Source organism: Myotis yumanensis, unplaced genomic scaffold (genome assembly GCF_028538775.1).
Source record: "Myotis yumanensis isolate MYYU_CA2020_CCGP unplaced genomic scaffold, mMyoYum1.0.hap1 SCAF_5, whole genome shotgun sequence".
NCBI lineage: Eukaryota > Metazoa > Chordata > Mammalia > Chiroptera > Vespertilionidae > Myotis > Myotis yumanensis.
In genome coordinates, this window is record NW_027223756.1 from 80,095,798 (window position 1) to 80,119,850 (window position 24,053).

At 47.0% G+C, this 24,053-nt stretch overlaps 1 protein-coding gene across 1 annotated transcript in view; it reads left to right on the forward strand.

Annotated features, from left to right (window-relative positions):
• The first annotated feature begins 460 nt into the window (after positions 1-460).
• CATSPERD (cation channel sperm associated auxiliary subunit delta) overlaps positions 461-24,053 on the forward strand; it is a 44,803-nt gene continuing 21,210 nt past the window's right edge. Inside the window, exons 1-10 of the mRNA XM_070416970.1 lie at positions 461-534; positions 2,555-2,609; positions 3,542-3,615; positions 5,473-5,545; positions 6,756-6,870; positions 9,439-9,506; positions 10,662-10,775; positions 11,817-11,900; positions 20,812-20,962; positions 22,149-22,244. Coding sequence (XP_070273071.1) covers positions 461-534; positions 2,555-2,609; positions 3,542-3,615; positions 5,473-5,545; positions 6,756-6,870; positions 9,439-9,506; positions 10,662-10,775; positions 11,817-11,900; positions 20,812-20,962; positions 22,149-22,244 — 904 coding nt within the window. The remainder of the gene's footprint in view (positions 535-2,554; positions 2,610-3,541; positions 3,616-5,472; positions 5,546-6,755; positions 6,871-9,438; positions 9,507-10,661; positions 10,776-11,816; positions 11,901-20,811; positions 20,963-22,148; positions 22,245-24,053) is intronic.

Below are 24,053 nucleotides of genomic sequence, written 5' to 3' on the forward strand. Positions count from 1 at the left end.
GGAGGTGAGCACGCGCTCTCACCCGCAGGAAAGTGACCGGCTGTTGCTGAAAGTGAACCTTCGGGAACGTGTGGAGACGAGTGATGTGCGCATGCTCAGGCTCTTGGTTGGTGAATTCGAACTTCCCCGGGAGACACTGCGCTCAAGCTGAAGTTGTCAACGCGCCCCAGCAGCCCCATGCTCCTGCCCATGCTCCAGGGGCCAGTTGCGGGGAACGACGCGCGCATGCTCAGGCTCCAGTGAGAGCATGCGCGTGTGCCTGTTTGCGCGTGTCCAGGTTCTGGAAGGGGACGGTTGAGGTGGGTGGATTTAGGCTTCCCAGGAGCCGAGGTGCGCATGCTCAGGATCCGTGGCGACCCCAGACGCGGTGCCCAGGCTCTCTTCTGCGCATGCCCACACTGTGGAGCAGCACCCTGCGGCGGTTGAGGACGGTGGGGGCGGCGGCGGCGCCTCTAACCAGATGCTGGTGTTGATGCTTGTCGCCGTAGCGTCCTTGCGGCTCTGCTCGCTGTCCAGCGCTCAGCCGCTGTGCCGGTGCGGCCGCCCTTCCGGGTTTGGGGTGCTGCCAGGGGTCGGGAAGGAAGGTTGGCTCCTCCGAGTGGAGGCCTGGGCGGAATCCGGGAAGGATTGAGGTTTCCCAGTTCTCTCTTCAGGAATCAAACGTGATACCTCCCCTTCTCTCACCCCATTCTAACCTATCCAGTCCATCACCACGTCCTCCCGTTGCCACTTCAAAACTTTGGACTGTTCCAACCCTTCAAGCCACTTCCACTGCCACCACCCCAGGCTCTGCCTTTCTAGGCAGCCCTCACGCAGGCAGCCAGAGGAATTGATAATCTAATTTGATCTCGTCATTCCCCTTCTCTGGTTCTCCGTGGCACCCGGAATAAAACCCGAGTTCCTGGAGCAGCCTGCATTTCCTCGCATGCTCTGGCCCCAGGCTTCTCAACAGCAGCGCAGCTGACACGTAGGGCGGGTGGGGCCGTTCCGAGCACTGTTGGATGTTGAGCAGCATCCCTGGCCGCCACCCACTAGATGCCAGGTGTACCTACTTCCCCAGGCTTTACCCATCCATCAAAAATGCCTCTAGGTATTGCCAAGAGTTCCTAGGGATTTGACAACCACCCATCTCGTCCCTCCCTGCCCACGCAGTCACTGCTCCGGGCACACTGTCCCTGAACACGGCCAACTAGACCCAGCTTTGGGGATGGGAGAGACGGTGCATACGACTTCCTCCGATGGTACGCTTTGCTTCCAGGTTTCTCCATGGCTCTTTCCTCGTCAATCAGATCTCTATCCCGAGTTAAATAGTACTTCCTCATTTAAGGCCCCCTCCTCATATCTGCTTTTTACTGTCAATCACTAACTTGTTATTTTCTTTAGACAATTTTTTTTCTTACCTGTTGCCGTCACTAGAAATAATAGCTTCATGAGAGTGTAGAATGTTTATTTTATTCACTCCATACCTAGAACATTATTAGATTTCAGTAACTGTTACATTAGTGAAGGCTATGCAAGGTGCTATACGAGCTAGAGCCAGGGGTGGGCAAACTTTTTGACTCGAGGGCCACAATGGGTTCTTAAACTGGACCGGAGGGCCGGAACAAAAGCATGGATGGAGTGTTTGTGTGAACTAATATAAATTCAAAGTAAACATCATTACATAAAAGGGTACGGTCTTTTTTTTTTTTTTTTTTTTAGTTTTATTCATTTCAAACGGGCCGGATCTGGCCCTCGGGCCGTAGTTTGCCCACGGCTAATAGACAGAAGCTATAAAGCCCAGTTCCTGTCCTCAGGGAGCTCTTGCCAGAATTGAGCTGTCACATTTAGCAGGGCCCTGTTTGGTGATGAAATAGTGAACGTGTGCTTTGGTGCATGGCCTCATTTCATCTTTACTAGTGATTCATTAACCTTGTTTTAGGATTGTGAACACAGACCCAGCGAAATTAAAGACACACAGGCCTAAAGACACATAGCTAGTCACTGTGGAGTAGGGTTTTCCAGTAAGATTTACTAGGACGATTTGTTTCAAAGTCTGTACAGAGTTCATCTAATTCTCCCATTTCCCCATACGAGTTCTCAAAATGTGGTCCTGGATCAGCAGGAACAGCATGACCTGGGAATTTGTTACCACTGCAGTTCCCTGGACCTACAGGTGAGGCCTCGCCATATAAAGTTTATCAAGCCCTCCAAGTGCTTCTAGCACATCCAAGATTGAGAACCTCTGCTGTAAACTATACCAACACTCTCCCAGCCACCAACACCGCACACACACAAAAAGAAGAAAAAACGAAGTAGGAATTCTTAATCTTCCTAATCTGGGGTCTGCAAATGGGCCTTTATGAGCACTTGGAAATATCTCCATTTTGGGGTATCCATGTGTCTCTCTGTGGGAGAGGAGGACACGCAGTTTAATTAGATTTTACAGGGGCTTCCATAACTGAAAAGCATCAAGAACAGGTATTTCAGAGTTAACCCAGAGACAATCTGGTGGGAGTCATGCTGAATATTCAATAAACATTGACAGAAGGTCTCTCTTGTCACTTATCTCTAGTGTTCACACGGTGAGGACAGGAAAGATAACTCAGGATGTTCATGAAACTCCAGGGGTATGTGACTCCGTATTTAATATTCATTCTTCACTTGAATCTAATAACTAAATCAGAATATTTCCCAGTATTTTTGTTGTGCCAGTGTTGTGTTAGATATACAACACTAATCTTTACCATTGCCCTTTGAAATAAAGGATTTATCTTTCCCATTTCACTAAAAAAGTAGAGATCAAGTAACCTGGACAAAGCCAGGAGACAGAAGTGTGTTTAGAAATCAGATCACCAGTGTTCTTCTGTGTGATAGGAGATTTTAAAATCTGCAATAACATGGGAAGCAAATTTGTTTATATGACAGTATAACAGGAACTTCCTTTCCCCCCATGTGTACCTAAAATGCATGAAGAAATTGGGATAATGAGACCACAATACAATATACAGATGATGTATTATAGAATTATACATCCGAAAGCTATAAATTTTATTAACCAATGTCACCCTAATAAATTCAATTTTAAAAAGAATATGTATGAAGAAAAAAATATTTCACTTGTTAAAATAAATTACCTATTGACATTACGTCATTTGGGAAGAGGTGTCAGCATTCCTAAATAATCTCAAAGTGGCTGGTTTCTAACCTCTTAGTTTTTCAATTTGTCCTCTCACCTCTCTAATAAGTAATAATCTGTAAATAAAAAAATAACATGTGGAATGAGATGTGTTAGGAATTAGCTTCAGAATCTTTTTTCACTCTTTATTTTGAAATGATAGATTCACGGCAGGTTGCAGAAATAGACATCCCAGATACCCTATACTCAGTGGTGACATCTGACATAACCAGAGTATAATATCAAAACAGGAAAATGATATTGATACAGTGCACCTGCTTAATTTAGATTTCACTTTTACATTTTCAATATTGCACATTAGGACATTGTTTTCATCAAGTGTTTATTATTATTGATGTTAAGATTTTGCAACCATCTGCCCAGGATGTCCTGTATTTTTCATCTACAACACGCCTGATTAGACATCCTTGCAAGAAAAACACAGCCGTATATCTAGGGTAAGTAACCATTTTATGAATTGCTACTATCATTTTTATTAAAGTGTTAGATTTTCCCTCATTGATTCATTCAACAAAGGTTAAGGAAGATGGGTCTGTCCTGTGTTGCTAGTTACTAGCCTGCAGGGAGTCCACAATTGGGGTGGAAGAGAGATGAAGAGACCAGAAAGTACTTAATTCCAGGGCACTGTGCCCAATAAAAGTCATGTTTACCCTGGCTGGCGTGGCTCAGTGGTTGAACATTGACTTATGAACCAGGAGGATGAGGTTCAATTCCCGGTCAGAGCACATGCCTGGTTTGCGGGCTCAATCCCTCACAGTCCTGCTCCCAGGGTCAGCCTACCACAGGCAGCTGGGACCTTAGCCCAGGCCCTCCAGGACTTACTGAGGTCCGTGCTGTCCCATCTGGGTCACCAAAACTATAACTGAAACACAGGTTTGGCTGCCTGCCACAATGAAAGACAGCCTCATGAGACAGGTGCTGTTGCAAAAGGAAAGAGGTTTATTCAGGTGCTATGACCTGGGAGAATGGTTGACTCCCATCTTAAAGACGACCCCCCCTACCTGTTCAAGCCCACTATTTTTGTAGGAATAGGGAGACGAAGGCTCCCCCTCCCCCATCCAATTATCTTCCTAGCTTTTGGCTCACTCGGGTCATATCCATTCATCTTTCTACCTTTTTTTGTTGAATCCTCACCCGAGGATATTTCTTCCATTGATTTTTGGAAAAGAGGGGGAGAGACATAAAGAGAGAAGCATCAATGTGAGAGAGGCACACTGACCGGTTTCCTCCCCCATGCGCCCCAACTGGGGTCCTAGATTGAGCCTGCAACTAAGGCATGTGCCCTTGACTGGAATTGAACCGTGAATCATTAGTCCACAGGCTGACGCTCTAACCACTGAGTAAACAAGCTCGGGCCATCGTTTTAGCTTTTGGTGCATTCGGGCCCTGTCTTTCTAGCTTTTGGCATGTTCAGGCCCTATCCATTTATCTTTATAGATTTTGCCACATTAGTGTGCCATCTTGACCAATGGGGAAGACTCCCTGGCACTCTCTGTCTATAATATCAGAGTCAGTGGAGAGTGGAGGTGTGTGTGTGAGCGGGAGGGGGGGACGGCGGCGGGAAGGGGCTGCAGGACCCACCATTAAGCCCATCTCCCTACACTAGACACAGCATTTTCACATCAGGGGGAGCCCGTTGGAGTCCACAGGGTGCCCCTGGATGCCAACATGCCTGCATCCTCTACACAGCCCCCAGACAGCGTGGCCCTCCAAAGTGGCCAGTCAACCCACACTCACCTGGCCACTGGCTGCCTGTACTTTGGCTGGCTGTCTATGGTAACAACGTGGTCACATTTATTTATTTATTTATTCTCACACGAGGATATTTTTCCAATGATTTTTAGAGAGAGTGGAAGGGAGGGGGAGAGACAGAGAGAGAAAAACATTGATGTGAAAGGGACACATCAATTGTTTGCCTCCCACAACACCCTCACCAGGGCCAGGGATCAAGCCTGCAATGTAGGTATGTGCCCTTGACCAGAATCAAACCTAGGAAAGCCAAACCAGTAGGGCTGGTCACACTTTTAATATAATGTTATTTCAAGAAGTTGAATACCCAGGCTGTACAAATTTACTCATGCAAAAATAGATGGATGGATGGATGGATGGATGGATGGATAGATAGATAGATAGGTAGGTAGGTAGGTAGGTAGATAGGCAGAACCTAAATTGTTCCTTATTTTTAAATAAATTTTGATGTGTGTAACATTTTTAGAGTGACTGCCATTGTCTTCCCCACCCCCCACCCCTTGTGTAAAATTCTCCTAATGTAACTGTTTTATTGTTTATTTCAGACAACAAATTTTTTTCACAAGAAATAACTTTGAGAGTAGTCTTCCTCCACTTTCCATCCCCACGTCAATGCAGGTAGTTATTATACGGAACAGTTTGAAGGATGCTTGAAATACGTAATATTCAGGGTAAAGGTATAATTTGGAAATATCACATTAGTTTGTTTTTGTTCATTTGAAGTTTATTTTACAAAAATGTGTCTCTTTAAGACACTGAGAGTAGTTTCTAAGCCAAAAAAGAGTGTTAATTCTATTCTGTCCTTACTACCAAAATGGTACCCTTTTTTTCCTGAAAAAGGAAGCAGAATTGTTGCCAATGCTTCCTACAATTGGTTTTGTGTTGGGAATAGATAGATTACATGCACTGATTCCAGGGCCTCCCTAAATTGTCCTAAACCAAAACAGAAAAACCTTTACACTCTTAGTAACTATCTTGAGAAATTCTACCATTAGCACCTATGCTAAAGAAGTTTTGCCATATATTAAGATACCAATGTTTCTTGGAAGCAATAGTTAATGCTCCTCATTTATCATTTATCTTTAGGCTTTATCCTTGGAGAAGGGTTTGTTGTTGTTTTGTTTCTATTTTTCCGGAGAGAGAGACATGGATTTGTTGTTCCACTTATATGCATTCATTGGTTGGTTCCTGTATGTGCCCTGACCTGGGATCTAATGTGCAACCTTGGCATATTGGGATGATGGCTCTAACCAAGTGAGCTGCCTGGCCAGGGCCTCCTCAGAAAAGGTTTGTTTTTTGTATTTTGGGTTTTTTGTTTTGTTGTTAATTTTCAGCCAAGGATATTTTTTTCCATTGATTTTTTTTTTTTAGAGAGAGTAGAAGGAAGAGAGAGAGGAAGAGAGGGAGGGAAGGAGGAAGGGAGGGAGGGAGGGAGGGAGGGAGGAACATCTATGTGAGACACATTGATTGGTTGCCTCCCGCATACTCCCCAACCAGGGCCGGTGACCGAACCTGCAACCCAGGTATGTGCAGTTGACTGGGAATCGAACTCATGACCCCTTGATGTGCAGGCTGACACTCTAACCCCTGAGCTATGCCAGCCAGGACTCAGAGAGGGTTTTGATGAGGGAGTGAATTTAGCTGTCTGAGGCCACCACCTCCCGGTTTTGGTTCCAGCTTACCCCAGGATACATAGTCCCCAATATCTAGGAACCAAAAAGCTCCTGTTGGCACAGATGTTTCTTGTATGTGTGTCTAGAAGTATTGCTTCCCAAATTGATATCCAAAAAGAGGTGTTTATTGATGTTATATATGTCATTATTTATAGGTTGGCATACCAGAAGTAACATCAGCACATTTTGCTGGTTCTCTATTGCTGTTAGTAGTGAATAAAAAAGTCTATATTTATGATTATAGAGCCAATTCCTGGACTGCATCAAGAGGTATATATTCTTTTTATGTGTTTTTTTTACTTACTGATTTGAGGGGGGCGGGAAGGAGAGAGAGAGGAGGAAAAAAAATCAATTGGTGGCCTCCACACACGGGGATCAAACCCGCAACCTGGGTATGTGCCCTGACCAGGAATTGAACCCACAAACTCTTGGTATATGAGATGACACTCCAACTAGCTGAGCCACCCTGGCCAGGGCCTTTTTGTATTTTTGTATTTTGTTTGAGTTCAGCCAACCTCAAAGAAATGGTTATTAATTTCGGTAGGACAAACCATACTGCTCTTTGGATGTCTGTCCCTGAATGTTACCTTGACCTTTAAAATTCAAATGGAAGTTGGGCTGAACCCCCATCCCCTGCAGATTGTAGTTATAAGCCAGAGAAACCTTGGGCAAAAATGACTTCTAGATGCTTGGTGACAACATTCCATGGTATAGATAGACCACATTTTGTACAATCATCTGCCAGTGGACACTTGGGTTGCTTCTGTGCTTTAGCTATTGTGAACAACACTGTTTGAACGTGTGCGCGCGCATGCATGTACAAATATCTTCCTGAGTCCATGCTTTTAACTTTAAATTTTTTTGTGTACACCCAGAAGTGGAATTGGATTGGCTCTGATTCCTGGCAACACCCTGAGTGACGCCCACTCTGCCCTTCTTCCAGCAGCACTGCCCGGCTCTTGTGGACTCATGTCTGTGGCTTCTTTTACGGAATAATTCCATCTTATATTTTGTCTTCCTCTTTTCCGGCTGCCTTTTCTTTTCCCCAGCATTATTGTGGTTTCCAAAGAGTCCTGCCTTCTCATGATGTGCCTGAAGTAGAACAGCTTCAGTTTGGTCACTTCTGCCTCCAGCGATGTGTCTGGCTTAATTTACACTTGGGCCCACATGCCTGTCTTCCTGGCAGTCCAGAGTATCTGCAGACCTCCCCTCCAGCTCCATATTTCAAATGAATCAATGTTTCTGTCAGCCTTCTTCACTGTCCAACTCTCACATCCGGGCATAGTAATTGGGAATACCAGGGTGTGGATGATCTTAGAGGCCTTGGTCTCTAATGGCACAGCTTTGCTCTTGGTGATCTTTCCTAATTCTTCTATTGCTGCCCTTCTGAGTCTCAGCCTTCTCCTGAGTTCTTGGCTGCAGTCTCCATTTGAATTGGTGACTGAAGCAAAGTAAGCAAAATCTTTAGCAATGTCTTTCTTCATTGTCTATGTCAGTGGTTGGCAAACTGAGGCTCGCGAGCCACATGTGGCTCATTGGCCCCTTGAGTGTGGCTCTTCCACAAATACCACGAGCGGGTGTGCATGTACAGTGCGATTGAAACTTCGTGGCCCATGCACAGAAGTCGGTTTTCAGCCTGGGCGAGTCTATTTTGAAGAAGTACTGTTGATATTTGGCTCTGTTGACTAATGAGTTTGCCGACCACTGGTCTGTGTGAAAGTTGTTCTCTCTTCTGTAGTCATGATGTGGTCATTCCATTTTCAGATTCTTTGAGGAAACTCCATACTGTTTGCCAGTCCTGCACCATTCCCATTCCCAACAGGGTACAAAAGTTCCATTTTCTTCACCTTCACACCAACACTGGTTGTTTTTTGTTTCATTTCAAGCCAGAGTTTCTGCACTTAAAATGAAATCAAAGAACACCTCGGTGAGAGAAGGGAGTTCTTCCTGCAGTTTCGGCTTACAGTCCTAAAAGAGTGTATGCTTCTCAACTGGGCACAGTTCTGCCCCCTAGATGACATCTTGGCAGTGTGGGGAGGTTATTTTTGGTTGTCCAGACCGGAGGAAGGTACTGCTGGCATTGCGCCATTAAAGGCAGGGGTACTGCAAAACGTCCCACAGGCACAGGACGACCCCAAAGTCAGGAGCCGTCTGGCCCCACATGTCAATAGCAGGTTACTTAGCCTTGTCCTGATTTTTTGGCTGCGTCTCCATTTGGTTTTTTGTTTGTTTGTTTGTTTGTTTGTTTGTTTTAATAATTCTTTATTGTTGAAAGTATTACATATATCCCCATTTTTCTCCCATTGACCCCATCCAGCCTGCCACTGGTACCCGCCCCCCCAGGCCTTCAGCACCCTATTGTCTGTGTCCATGGGTTATGTATGTTATGCCCAGATTTCAAGATCCCCATTAGACCATCAGGGGAGCCAGCCAAGTCCAATGCAAAATCAGAGAGTCCTTTATTCGAGCTAGCTTGACTCCCCCACCTTGAAGCAGAGAGAGTGACCGCCGTGGGAAAAAACAGGGTTTTAATAGGGGGTGGAGTCAGGGTAGGAGAGGGGACTGTGGGCCCTGCCGATTGGTCAGGCGCAAGTCGGTGTCTTGTTCCTGGGTGTGGCTAGCAGAGGCTTAGACTTCCGGAAAGAAGGTAGCACATGGCTGCTGCCCCAACATGGAGGATACGGGGCAAGATGGAGGGCGTAGTCCTCGCCCTTTCAATGTATATGTACATTTAAATTGGCGACTGGACCAAAGTAAGCAAAATCTTTAACAGTGTCTAAACCTTTTCTCTGACCTTCAGATAACTCATATAGTTTCCAAATGATCTTTTCCTTTCAGGCATATATCACCCTGTTTCACATATTTCTGGTGACAACTGTTGCTACAGTAGGCATCCCTTTTGCTTGGTGAGTACAGGGTATTGTTTTTTCACTTTGCTCTGAGCACAGATGGAAATAAGAACAGGCAAACCCTTGGGAGTTGGGCCTTTGGACTTGGGCAATGTCATTTCCCCAGGGCTCACACGACAACCTAAGAGGTTGAGAGGGGCTCTGGAGCTACTTTCAGATCAACTGGCTAGTTCACTAAGAATATATCCATCTACCTTCCTTTTTTTTTGAATTTGTTATTTTAAAATAATTATAGACTCTCCAGTAAGTTGAAAAGATCATACAGAGTCCCATGTACCCTTTCTATATCTTCCTCCAATGATTACATCTTACATAACTGCAGTATCATACTAAAACTAGTATTGACATGGATACAAAGTATGTGTAACTCTAGCATTTTATCACATTGCCACAGCACAGGACCATTCCTGCCATTGAAATACCAGACTGTCTATTCTGTCATCCCAGAGCTCCAAAGCTCCCTGCCCCCATCCCACCCCAACCCCTGACAACCACTAATCTGTTCCCACCTCTATAATTTTACCACCTCACGGATGTTATATAAACGGAACCGTACAATATCGGACCTCTGAGGACCAGCTGTTGTCAGCTAAATTCTCTAGAGACTCATCCAATTTGTTGTCTATATCTTTAGACTTTCCCTATTCATTGTCAAATAATATTCCATGGTCTGAATGTACCAGAATTTGGTTGCCTCCACTTTTGGGCTATTGTAAAAACTGCTATACCCACTTATGTACAGATTTTTGTATGTGCATATATTTTAATTTTTCTGGGGTAATTGCCCAGGAGTTTTACCCTTGGTATCAATCTCCCTTTGTTACTGAGATATAATTGACATAACATTGTAAGTGTAAGTGTACAATGTGATGATCTGATACATTTATATATTGCAATGTGATGACCACTGAAGGGTTACCTGCATCATGGCACATCATTGCCATTTCTTTTTTTCTTTTTCTTTTTTTGTGGTGGGAACCTTTAAGATCCGGTTTCTTAGCACCTTTGAAGCTTACAGTATAGCATTGCTGGGCATTAGATCTGCAGAAGCATGTAGCTACTGGCTGCAAGTTTGTGACCTTCAACAGCATCTCCCCATCCCCACCCCTCAAATCTCCTTTTAAAGAGACTGTTCTGTGTATGTTCTTCCAGGATGTAAGTAATTTGGTTTTTGCCTATTTGCATGGAGACCAGCTATCTAAGACCAATATATATTTCTCCGATCGCTGGGCATACAGATTTATGGAGTATGCCTCTATCACACAGGTATGTGCATTTGCATAAGAAAGTGAACCAAAAAAGATAAATGTCTCGTGTGTGATTGGAGTAACTAGCGCGCAGTGAGTGAACCAGGGCTTCTGTCTCTTGGGAGGGTAGGGAAAATTCCAGGTCATGGGACCTGGCCAGGGAGATTAAGAAGTTAGGAAAGGAGACAAGAGGTTTTAGATGATAGCACGTTTATGGAGTGCTTATGAAAACTAGTGCCAAAGTAGAAGCTGCACATTAATTATGATATTTAACCCCATGCCCACCCGAAGATCAGTACTCTTATGACCCTGGTTTTATAGATGAGAACGGTATCGGATAAGTGCTCTCACACCAGAGGCCCCAGAGAGCCTGCTGGCCCCCTTTGCCTGGTGAGGACAGAGCAAGAAGTCTGACCCAGAGGAGGCCCTCCCTTGGCCACGCTGGCACCTTGGTCTTAGACTTCCAGCCTCCTGAGCTGTGAGATGTAAATTTCTATTGTGTATAAGCCACCCAGTCTGTGGCATTTTGTCACAGCAGCCTGATTGGACTAAGACAAAGGGTTAGGGTTTTGACCAATGAATTTGGGAGGGGAGGGCGCACAATTCAGTCCAAAGCACTGTATATTTTATAGGACCTCCCCAAAAAACAGGGGCGTAATTAAGATAGTCGTCTCTCTCTGACCTGAAAGATGTCAGCTTGGCTTTGTGCTCCAGTGTGGCTGCTGGCACTCTACTGACCAGCCGAACACCAGGAGTGAGGAACCGAGGCAGAAAGGAAGGATTTAGGCATGCATCTAGCAGTCAGTTTGACACCCATCCACATCTCCTTCAACCAGAATCTCCAAATAAAGACACTAAGCAAAGGCAAAAGTCTGCCCAGCACGAGCTGTCTCCACTCGAGGTTCTGCTTACAAGCTACATTTCATAGAGAATAAATAGATCATCATTTTTAAAAATTGTTCTTCATTTTAGCTCATTGGATGCCCTAAAGTTACATTTAGAATTAAACACATGCTTACAATTTATTCATAACAATGTTTTTTTTTTGTTTGTTTCACAGACAGAAATATTGCGGTCTTTGGGTGGGATCTTCTACCTTCACTCCTTGTCACAGGTTGGGCTGCTTGTCATTGAGCAAGGGCAGGTGAGTCACTTGGCCTGGGAAGAATGACTTGAAGTGATCTTTGCCCCAAGCCAGGGTTTTATTAAATGTCACACACTTGGATTTTCATATCTGAAATCTGTCTAGCTTTTTTTAAAAATCCTCACCTGAGAATATTTTTCAATTGATTTTTAGAGAGAGTGGAAGAGAGAGATACAGACAGAAATATCGCTGTGAGAGAAACACATCGATTGGTTGTCTCCTGCACACAGCCCTGGAGGAGCCTGAACTGAGGTACATGCCCTGGACCAGAATCGAACCAGGACCTTTCAGTCCACCAACGCTCTACCCACTGAGCAAAACTGGCTAGGGCTGAAATCCATCTAGTTTTTCATTCACCTATCCATCTACCTAACAGTTCATCCATTCACATATCCATCCATCCATCTATCTGTCCATCCATTTACCTACTTACCAGTCCATCTACCCACCCATCCATCTACCTACCTTTCATCCAGATACCCATTCATCCACACACCCTTCCGCCTCCCTCCAGTCCCCCCATTTAAACTGCATCAGAAGATAAAATATCAAATCGGAAAGGGATTAAGTACAGTCAGGACCTGGTATTGCAAAAATTGTGAACCGGATGTGCAACTCTGAAGTTTGAGGGAGACCTCCTCTCGGGAAGTCTCAGGAGCTTGGGCTGATGTCCAAAGGCTGAAAGCCCCACCCTCTAACACAGCGGTTCTCAACCTGTGGGTCGAGACCCCTTTGGGGGTCGAATGACCCTTTCACAGGGGTCGCCTAAGACCATCGGAAAACACATATATAATTACATATTGTTTTTGTGATTAATCACTATGCTTTAATTATGTTCAATTTGTAACAATGAAATTGGGGGTCACCACAACATGAGGAACTGTATTAAAGGGTTTCGGCATTAGGAAGGTTGAGAACCACTACTCTAACACGAGATTGGTCCAGCCCCATCCAGAGTCCCCTCATTAGCATAAGGAGCTGCCCGGATTTACAGAGACACTCCCACTACCCAGAAAATGCCAAGAATTTAGTGGCTGCGGAGTCCAGCTCCTGGTTACCGCCTATGGGTGATTCTCAGGTCTGACCACAGGCCATCAGGAAGCTTTACCTGGCAGGCCCCCGGGGATGCTGCGCTCCCCAGTCCAGACTTAGGGCAGGATGATGCTCTGCAGGCTCTGAAGGACTTGCAATTGTCTCAGGCCCCTGTGGGCAGCCTTCATTCCTAGGACTTTAGCTTCAGGAGCCTCCCTATGGAGGAAAGAGGAGAAAACCTCGCTGACACTTTTCTCCACTCTGATTCTGCACTCAGTACCTCTCTATTGGCTGCTAGCCTAGGCCCTCTCTCTTCCCCTGCCCTGGGCGTGTATATACGTCTTCAGGGGCCTTTTGCCTTTTGTGGGCTCCCAGCGGAGGCAGTGAGAGGTGCCCCTCACCTGCGCTGATCCAGCAGACCCTCCCCCGGCTGCCCTTTGTGGGCAATTGCTTCCTCTGGCCTGTTCTCTGGTTGACCCCACTGCAATTTGAACTCTTCAAGGTTTGCCTTGTTGCCTACACGGGCAGCTCAGCTGAGCAATTCTAATACCTGGGAACCGAGGCCAGCCAACACAGGGATTGAGCTGGGGGATGAGAACTCACACTCACGGTCCCTTAGGCACCTCCTGCAGACGGGCCTGTCGGGTGTCCACAAGCGGCAGGCAGGTCGGGGGCGGGGGGGGGGGGGGGGGCGGGACAGTCAAGTTCAGCAGCCTGTGCACCTGGGTCCTCACCCTGAGCACTTAGTTCTCTTCCCAGAAGGCCCTTAGAAAACAAGCCAGGAGTCTCCCCGTCCTCTCCACCAACATCTGGGAGGGGCCACAGCTGCGTTGGTGGGACTCACTTATGAACCAGTGACAGTGTTTTTTAAAAATTGCATCCTTGCACAGTGCTGTCAGGAGTCTCATAAAGAGCAAATAAGAGAACTTTGACGACCATGCCAAACAATTTATTTTTATTTATTTATTTTTTTAGGATGAAAAAATAATGTTTATTTACAAATGTATATACTGATAGCTAACAATACCCTAGGGGAGATAAAGAACAAGGAATATACTATATCTTCTAAGATCAAACTACCTATTTGGGGTTAAACCAAAGTCGCCCACCCACTGAGGGTGGTATGTTGAAACATCTGTGTGAAGGATGACCAGCCAATCACATTAGTCCACTCAGTCAGGGCTGCTCCACAGGCCTTGACCACCTCTGTGTTGTTGTCCTCTAAGCTAAGCAGCAGCGGGACTAAAAAACTGTACAGATGTTTCTTGATGGCATATCCAGGCTTGAATTTGTTGACTCTATGTAGCATGTGCCCAAGGGCAGAGATGGCTGTGATCCTCACCTGGTCCCTCTTATCATTGATGAGTGGACACAGATGCTTGGAAAAAAGGTGGGAGAGACTATGGCAGAGTCCAGCACTGACATCTGAATAAACAACTGGAATAGGCTTTAGCCACCAGTTCTAAATGTTCACAGTGACTCAGGAGCAACTTGTTTTGGGATCAATTCAGATTCCTCAGGGGGACTTTCAGACTTTGGTGCTTGTGACTGTGTTGACTTTTCTAAGTTGTCTATTATAAGGGGAGTATTTTTTACCCTCCCTTGCACCAGTTGCACAGTAAATTTAGAGGCCTAGGAGCCAATTCCTGGGCCGATCAGCATCATTATCTCCTTCCCGTCTGACAGTCTTAAATAGGTGCCTCTTTCTTTTTTTAAAAAAATATATTTTATTGATTTTTTACAGAGAGGAAGGGAGAGGGATAGAGAATTAGAAACATCGATGAGAGAGAACATCGATCAGCTGCCTCCTGCACACCCCCCACTGGGGATGTGCCCGCAACCAAGGTACATGCCCTTGACCGGAATCGAACCTGGGACCTTTCAGTCAGCAGGCCGACGCTCTATCCACTGAGCTAAACCGGTAACGGCTGGTGCCTCTTTCTTTTTCGGTCTTTCCTGCCACGTAATCGGAAGAAGCGAGTACTTATAATGGAACTAGAGCTGTCCTCAGGATTAACATATTCCTCAATATTTTGAAGAAGAGTAGTCACCAGAATCTAGATAGATTCTACAGGATCGTTCTTCATACTTTCAAGAGCATTTCCTAACAGCTGCACATCATCCTCATGTATGGAATGCAGGTTTATCTTCTCAGCTATTAATGCTATGAAATGGACTGCAGCTGTCCGTAGGAAGGACTCGGAGCTCTTCAGGAAACTGAAGCTCTGAAACAGTAACTCCCCCACTAATTGTCTTTTGCATGTATTCACCAAGTGATTGCATGTTTCTTCCAACACCTGCATCTGATCACTGAAGGTGGTATGTTGAAACATCTGTGTGAAGGATGACCAGCCAATCACATTAATCCACTCAGTCAGGGCTGCTCCACAGGCCTTGACCACCTCTGTGTTGTTGTCCTCTAAGTTAAGCAGCAGCGGGACTAAAAAACTGTACAGATGTTTCTTGATGGCATATCCAGGCTTGAATTTGTTGACTCTATGTAGCATGTGCCCAAGGGCAGAGATGGCTGTGATCCTCACCTGGTCCCTCTTATCATTGATGAGTGGACACAGATGCTTGGAGATGCTGCAGAACATCGCCTTGACCTCTTCTCCATGCCCATGTACAACGATGTCCTGTAGGGCCTTCACTGCCTGAACTGTCACTCGTGCCTCACTCTTCAGGAAGGCTCGCAAGGATGATAAAAGGCTCTTCACAGACTCTGATTGAGTTGGATGCAGTGCCAGGTTACTGATTCCACGGAGTCCAATTTCTTTCATGATGAGGTTCGGCTCCTTGGTCCACTTGATTAGATTGCCCACAAAGTCTTATCCCAGAGTCTAAGCCACTGATCAATGCCAGAGAAGCTGGGCATAGATGGTCCTGGCCAAGATTTCTGATGATGATCTCCGCTGTCAAGGAAGGTCTTGGCAAGGTTCAGAACTCGGTGCAGCATGACTACTTCCCAGTTCTTCACAATGCCACGTGTCAGGTCCATGATCCCTCTGTAGTAACATTTAGAGGAGGACAGATGATCCCAGCACTTATGCTCATCTGCATAGACCACCACTCCATCATATGCGGCTGCAAACAACACAAGCTTCACCACCTCCAGGGCACAACTAGTGGAGTCAAAGGTCTTGCCTGAGCCCCCATCCTTCCTGTAGACCACCATCTTCTGGGGGGTATTTTGCTCAATCACCCAGAAGAGATGACAGCAGAGCCAGCAATAGCTGGGGGCAGAGTTCCAGGATGGCCTCCCGGCACAGAGACCCAGATAGCATCTCACACAAGGCACACGCCGCCTCCACGGCTGCAGGGCTATCTTCGTCGTGCCCTCTGTGGAGTGGTTTTCCAGGATTCCTATCAGCAGCTGCAGGACGTTGATTGTGGTCTTTCGCTCGGTGCCGAACACCTTCCACAGGGCCAGAATGGTTCTATCCCAAGGGAGGGGCCTGTTGAGCAGCAGGGGCACAACACTGTGGGTGCTGTTGCCTGCCAGCAAGCACAGGGCCCGAAGGGTCTCCTCCTTTGTGTTGGTCTCCAGCTGCAGTTTGAGCCGTTCCATGATGCCCGCCACAATTTCCTCAACCTTTATCAAATCTGTGCCCCGCTTTTTCATGACAGCGCTCATCAACTGGGCTGCAGCCAGAGACACCTTAGCTCTGCTGCCCGTCAGCTCCTCCATAGCTGTCAGCGCCAGGTTGGTGAGCTGGCTCTGGGGGAAGTCCTCTGCAAAAGCATTGAAGTCCTCCATCTTTGCTGTAAACTCCAGAATACGTGCAGCACACCACATGGCCCGTTCCCACTCGTGTCCTTCTGGGAAGTAAGCCAAGGATCCATAAGCTACAAGCAGTTCTGGATCCGGGTGGGCATCTCAACAATAAGTGTCTCCATTAGTCTGAGGAGGGATTGCAAACACATCCACATTGGCCTGGCCCTTCTTGGGACTAGATGCCTCCTTTTGTAACACTCTATGGATGGCAGGCAGAACACACTCCTGAAGCATGTTCCCAGGAGCTCTACTCTACTCTTCTATCTCTAAGAGGGGCCTGAGCATCCTGAAGTTATTGATGATGTTCATTGCCTTCTGTCTAATAGGGCTGGAATGGAGTTCAATGGCTCCTCCTTGATTAGTCCACCATGAAGGTAACAATTGCTAGCTTGTGGGGGAACTTGAATTGAAAGGCCACGTGCTGCTGACTGCCCAGGGTTTTTGTCAGTATGATGAGGGCATTCGGGTAATCCAGCTTCAGGTCCTTATCCTTTTCCAAAATGCAGTTGTGGTAGTGTTGCAGGATCAAGACCAGCATGGCATCGAAATGCATGAAAATATCTCCCTTGCTCTCTAAAATAATCTTGCTATAGCTTAAGTAGATGGTGTTACAGACAAGCACCCATTCCCTTCGCTGATGTTCCTTTGCCAATGTGAGGATGGACGATGACTCCTTGTCAGTGAGTATAGCACTATACACTTGCAGTTGCTCCAGGACTGTCTTCAGATGTTTCTTGGACACGATGCTGAATGCCACAGCAATGCCCTCCCTCTCCTGCAGGTTTTCATGGGAAGTTTGAAGGATGCCGGAAAGCATCATCTTCACCAGTTTCTCACTTCTTTTTTTTAATTTTTTAATTTTTATTTTTGTATTATTATTTTTTAATTTCTTTATTGGTTTCAGAGAGGAAGGGAGAAGGAGAGATAGAAACATCAATGATGAGAGAGAATCATTGATCAGCTGCCTCCTGCACACCCCCACTGGGGATTAAGCCCACAACCCAGGCATGTGTCTTTGGCCAGAATCGAACCTGGGACCCTTCAGTCCGCAGGCCAACGCTCTATCCACTGAGCCAAGCCGGCTAGGGCAAGTTTCTCACTTCTTGAGGTCCACAGGGCAAAGCCAAAGAATTTATAGAGAAAAGCCTTCTCATCACCATCATCACTGAAATAACGCATCCTCTCCAAGATGACTCTGATGAGTTGCTCCTGCCAGCGGTCATCATCAATAGCCACTAATGACTTACTCAAAAACTGGAACAGCCTGTCCTCCCACTCCTCCTGATTCAGGCTCTTCTCAGTATGATCATCTAGTATCTCCAACATCTGTGGGATCACCTTCCTCCACAGCTGGCCAACACTGTGGTTTATAACAGGACGCAGAGAAGTGATAGGATGCAGGGCAGATAGTAGCCTCAGAGAGCTTGTACCAAACTCCTTTTCCCTGTAGGACTTACGGGAACACATCACAAGATGGGTCAGGAGTCTCTGAGGGGAAATGTATTCGGTAGGATCCTGGTGAAAGCTGCTGAGGTAAGGAACCTGGCCCAGGGAACGGGCCTTCAGAGCCATTTGTGTGGCTGCCTTACACAGAGGCACAAAGGCCAAGGTGTTGTTGGGCTCACACACCAACGTGACCAGTTTGGGCAAAGATACCATCTGTAGGATTCTGGAACACATTATTCGGATGTCCTCTTCATTTGATGAGTCAGGCTCCACAAGCTTGATGATATAGCTGATTATAGTGTTCCCCTGGGGCAAGGCCAAGTAGTTATGCTGATCCAGCATCTCAATGAAGTGCACGAGGACCTTCGGCACTGGTTTGAGGTCCTCCTGAATCACCATAATGGTTGAATTCAGTACCATGCGCTGCAGCTTCTCGGTCTGAGGCAATTCCTGGAACACATCTGTGAACACTTGAAGGGCTGATTCCATCTTGGCTGGATCACTGGAGGGATACCATCTGATCCTGGTATAACTTGGCCAGGATGAAGAAAGCCCTCAGGGCAAGGCTGCAGTTCTCCACAGAGTGAGGGTCTGCTGGGTTCACTCATTCACAAAGCTGCTGGAACAGCATGCCTGTAATGTTTTCCAGCTGGGATTCCAAGTTTATACCTCCACAGCTGCTGAGCGCCAGAGCATTCACCAGTTGGCAGATATGCACTGAGAAATGTAGAAAGGTGTCACTTTCATGGACATCAAAATCATTAACCATCGTGTTAACCGGTTCACATGGTTCTTGAGTTTGGATGGTGGCATAAGGAAGAAAAGGTGGCCCATTATCTGCAGAACCTGCTCTGTCACCTGTGCCTTGTCCTTGCTCTTCAAAGACCAATGGTTGAAGAAGATGCAGAAGGTGATGTATGCCTTCATGGACATTTCCCTTGGACTAAAGCCCATCACCTTATCATACCAGGAATCCAGATGTTTCTGGGCACTGACGACTAATCCAGCCGTGGGCAGACTACGGCCCGAGGGCCAGATCCGGCCCGTTTGAAATGAATAAAACGAAAAAAAAAAAAAAGACCGTACCCTTTTATGTAATGATGTTTACTTTGAATTTATATTAGTTCACACAAACACTCCATCCATGCTTTTGTTCCGGCCCTCCAGTCCAGTTCAAGAACCCATTATGGCCCTCAAGTCAAAAAGTTTGCCCACCCCTGAACTAATCCGTAGAATACTTGGGAAAGATGATCTTCCCCACTGCAACCATGAGGCTCCTTGGGAGCAGACAGTGTATATTCGGTCTGTCCCGTAGCTTGACAATGATCATATCTGGAAAATGTGACCCCAGAGCCATTAGGACCGCAGTGAATGCCTTCTCCAGTTCTCGCTTTGTCTCCTGACCTCCAACTTTGAGTGCCATCATAAATTTCTCGATGTCTTCTTTTGAGATATACTGGCTCAACTCCCCTTTAGAGTTCTCTGAGGAAACTTCCATAGCTCTAAATATCTCTTGGTTGCAATCTCCTCCCAGCCCGGCCCTGGTCAGGGCTGGTTCAGGAGGCAACCAGTCAATGTGTTTCTTTCACATCCATGTTTCTCTCTGGCTTTCCCTCTCTCTTCCACTCTCCAGTGCCAGTTGGACTCTCAAATATCCCAATCTTGCCATCCTCCAACACCTGGTACAGCACTGTCATGAAGTCTTTCTGGATGGAATAGGGTGTGAAGGGAAAAGGGAAATGGATGCCACCAATCTCCTGGTTTTTATCAACCATGATCCTGAGGTACTTTGGCTGCCTGGATAGCCTTCTAATGCCTCTACGAGAGGCTTGGAGATTTCTTCTCAAAGGCCTGTGCCCTGGGATCAAAGATGTTGCCTGTATTCACTTCTGCAGCAGTCTCCCCTCACTTCTGCACAGGGCGGTATTTGCATGACAGATGCCGCTTTATCCTGTTGGGAGACACCGGTGGATGTCCTTTCTCCTGTAGGTTCTCCTCGTCCTAAGCTTTGTTACCACGAGACACCGTGACCACTCTCTTCCCATGCAAGACAGCTTCGCTTCAGGCCAGGCGGCTGAGATATCAGAGAGAAGGTCGCTGAGCTTAAAAGCATGGCTCCGCTCGGTCCCCAGAGGAGCGTGCAGCGCTGCCACGCCCCGCGCCACTGCGCGTGCTCACGGGGGGTCTCCCATGCCAAACAATTTAGACCAGACGCCGGAGCCAGCCTTTAGAGGGTCGCAAGGTGCGAGTGGCTTGATGAAGGAGGCTGTTAGGAAAAGAATCTGGGGTGTGCACACAGGTGGGTTGGAGGAGGAAAGGAATTTGAATGATAATTCAGGAGCAAGGGCGAGCAGGAACTGAGGGAGTGTAGGCACTTCAGTCTTGCACTGTGGACACTTCCGGTGAATAGTTCTTTGTTGTGAGAATCTGTCCTGTGCACTGCGGGGTGTTGAGCTCCCATTCACTATGCCAGGAGCACCCCCAGTGTGACAACCGCAGACATCCCCTGGCATGCCAGGTGCCCTCCGGGGGCAGAACCATCCCCAGCTGAGAGCTGCTTGGACAGCTAAGCCAGCTTGAAGGAAGTTTGAATAATGAAGCAGGAGGACCTACACCTGCTGCCACTCTGTAATCACTGACCTGGAATGTCTTTCTCAGGCCAAGTTTGGGTACTCGGACCACCCTCTGAACCGCAGTTTTGGGCTGCCCTTTGACTACAATGGCACCCTTGACGTCCTCATCGTCCCCGGCCAGAAAGGCTTTCTGATCTTCTGGTTCGAGAAGAGCCTGCTAGTTTCCCGAAATTCAGGTGAGCGGCCGGCTCAGGGCTGCCACTCAGGGTCCCCCTCCAAGTGGGGGAAGCACACGCCATTATTTTCTCTCCCCTCACTTAAGTGGAACCCATGCTCACTTTGCCGCCTGTTATGCAAAGTGCTGAGGTCCCAGAACACCTCAAGGTGTGGTTCTTGGATTCTCAAAGAAATTACCCAGAGGGCAGGCTGTGGGAGCGATGGGTTTATTGGGTCTTACATGTGGCCCAGTGAGTTGAACTGCCAAGTCCCATCTGGCCTGCAGACGGGCTACTACCTATTGTTTCCAGCCACCCAGACTTTCCCAACACAAGGTTTTATAAAGAACAGAAAACAGAGGAAACGGGGGCCTGCAGGGGAAGGAGGATGTTTCTCAGCATTAGCTGTGTGAACTCAAAACTGCTAGCTGTTTTCTTGACTGAGGAGCTGGCCAGGCTCCCAAGGTCTCATGGGAAGGGGCCCATGTTCCCCTTTACCACATACCTCCTAACCGCATTTCGCTCTCCCCCACCCCCTGCCTTGTGGGACCTTCAGGGACACACAGGCAGCAGGTTCTGAAAGTCACCAGATGCCGAGGGCAGAGGTTCACGCCTTCAGTCCAGGAACTGCAGGCATTGTTTGGGAGCTAAGGTTAGGGATTCTAGGAGCTGTGTCAGGACCACTCACTTGAGCTTCCCTTGAGCGAGAAAGGAATCTGGAAGTGGCACAGCACCTGTAGGTGGCCTGGTGAGGGACCCTGGAAGTGCCCAGGCCCTGGAGCCCCAGCCCGCCAGCTGGCACAGCCGCGGAGCAAAAGGCAGCCCTCCCTGAAGAGGGGCTGTCAGGAACCTCTGGGCACAGGTGTGGTCGCAAGAGTGCCCACAATCACAGTCAGCTACCCAGTGCCAGCCAGGCTACCCGAGCCCCGTGTTCCTCAGCAAGAAAGGGGCTCGGGCTGCCCATTTGAGAGCCCATTCCAGGAAGAAAGCGCTCTTTTTTCTAATACCTGTTACCTGAATGAGTGTTCTGTGGGGGTCCAGCTTCCAGGCGGGGAAGCAGTTTCCTGAAACCCACGTCCATTCCGGAGGGTGTTTTATGGCATCGCATCTCAGTATTATATTTTTGTTGAATCTTTATCATTTCACCAGTGGACTCCCCCTTCCAACACGTGCCCAGACCTCATGATTCTGCCCTGTTGTCTCGTAGGTCAGCTCGTCTTCCCTGTCCAGGTGCAAGAAGGACCTGGTACCTTGTATTCCTCCGTGTTGGATGCCGGCATCACCATCCACTGTGTGGCTGCGAGTGCGTGCCCAACCTGCGGGTAGCTTTCTAGCTGAACTGTCCCTTTAGGGCCTTGGTCATGTTTTAATTGGGCTGTTTGCCTTTTTATGGTTGAGTTGCAAGTGTTTTTTATATATTCTCGATGCAAGTCCGTTATCAAAAATAGGCTCTGCAAATATTTCCTCCCAGTCAATGGCTTGTCTTCCCACTCCTATAAAAAAATATTAAGTACACATCATTTCCCATGTCTAGAATCTTTAATATGTTCTAAAGAATAATATTCAAATTCGCAAAAATGACATTCAGGTCTGTATGTCTTGTATCTCATCTGACTGCCCACACTGCCCTAAGGGATCCCTTTTGTTCACCTAACCCATGGTTCCCACCCTGGGGACACGGGGCGGTGCATGGAGATGGTTGTCATGACTCAGGGGGGGTGGGGGTGCCTGGTATCTTCTGGATGGAGGCCAGGGCTGCTACCCAACATCACAGACAACAATGGAGCTGAGGTCGAGAAACCCTCTGGTCCTTCCCCTGCAAACACACCTCACTTTTCTACATCAGAAGCTTTTTTCAAGGCTCAGCTTAAGACTTGCTTCTTCTGAAAACTCCCTCGGTTGTTTTATTGTTACTGTTTTTGTTAATCCCCACCCAAGGATGTATTTTCCATTGATTTTTTAAAAATATATTTCTTTATTGATTTCAGAGAGAAAGGGAGAAGGAGAGAGAGACAGAAACATCAATGATGAGAGAGAATCATTGATCGGCTGCCTCCTGCACACCCCCCACTGGGGATCGAGCCCGCAACCCAGGCATGTGCCCTTGGCCGGAATCGAACCTGGGACCCTTCAGTCCGCAGGCTGACGCTTTATCCACTGAGCCAAGCCGGCTAGGGCTCCATTGATTTTTGAAGTGAATGAAAGGGAGGGAAGGAGAGAGGGAGAGAGGGAGAGAGGGAGAAAGAGACAGAGACAGAGAGAGAGAGAGAGAGAAGGAGAAACATGGATGCGAGAGAGACACATTGACTGGCTGCCTCCTGCATTTGCCCTGATCAGGGCCAGGGATCAAACCTGCAACCCAGGTACATGCCCTTGACTGAGAATCAAACCTGTAACCCTTCAGTGTGGGGGCGGATCTCTAACCACTGAGCACACCGGCCAGGGTTCCTTGGTTGCTTTCCTCCCCCAATTAGCAATAATCAGATAAACTTCATTGGCTACAATACTGCCACTGGCAAAGTTCCTTGGTTGCTTTTTTTAAAAAAGAATAAAAATGTACATTGGATCTTATTACCCCCTTCATAAAATCTCTTAATGGTGGCCTGTGTTTCCTTGGAACTTTGTACTTGCAAAAGATCAGAAACACCCTCAATGTCCACCAGTGGAGGGCTGGCTGAGTAACTTAGAGTTCACCCAGGCACCAGAGCATCAACCAGCCAACTTCATCCGTGTACACAAAAGGAGAGGAAAACATGAAGTTACAAAGCAGCTTGGAGGGTTCCAGAGTATGATCCCAGTATATGAAACTATCAGAAAAGATGTTTACTAAAGTGTTAACAGTGGTTACCTATGTCAGGGCTCAGTAACCCTGGCCTGTGGGCTAAATCTGGCCCATAGCTTGTTTTATTGGAACACAGTCATTCATTTACGAGTTGTCCAGATCTACTTTCAGAGGTGAATAATTTTTTTTTAAACCCTCACCCAAGTATATGTTTATTGATTTTTAAGAGAGAGAGAGAGAAAGAGAGAGAGAGAGAGAGATAAAAGAGAGAAACATTGATTGGTTGCCTCTCATACGTGTCCCGATCAGGGACCAAACCCACAACCTAGG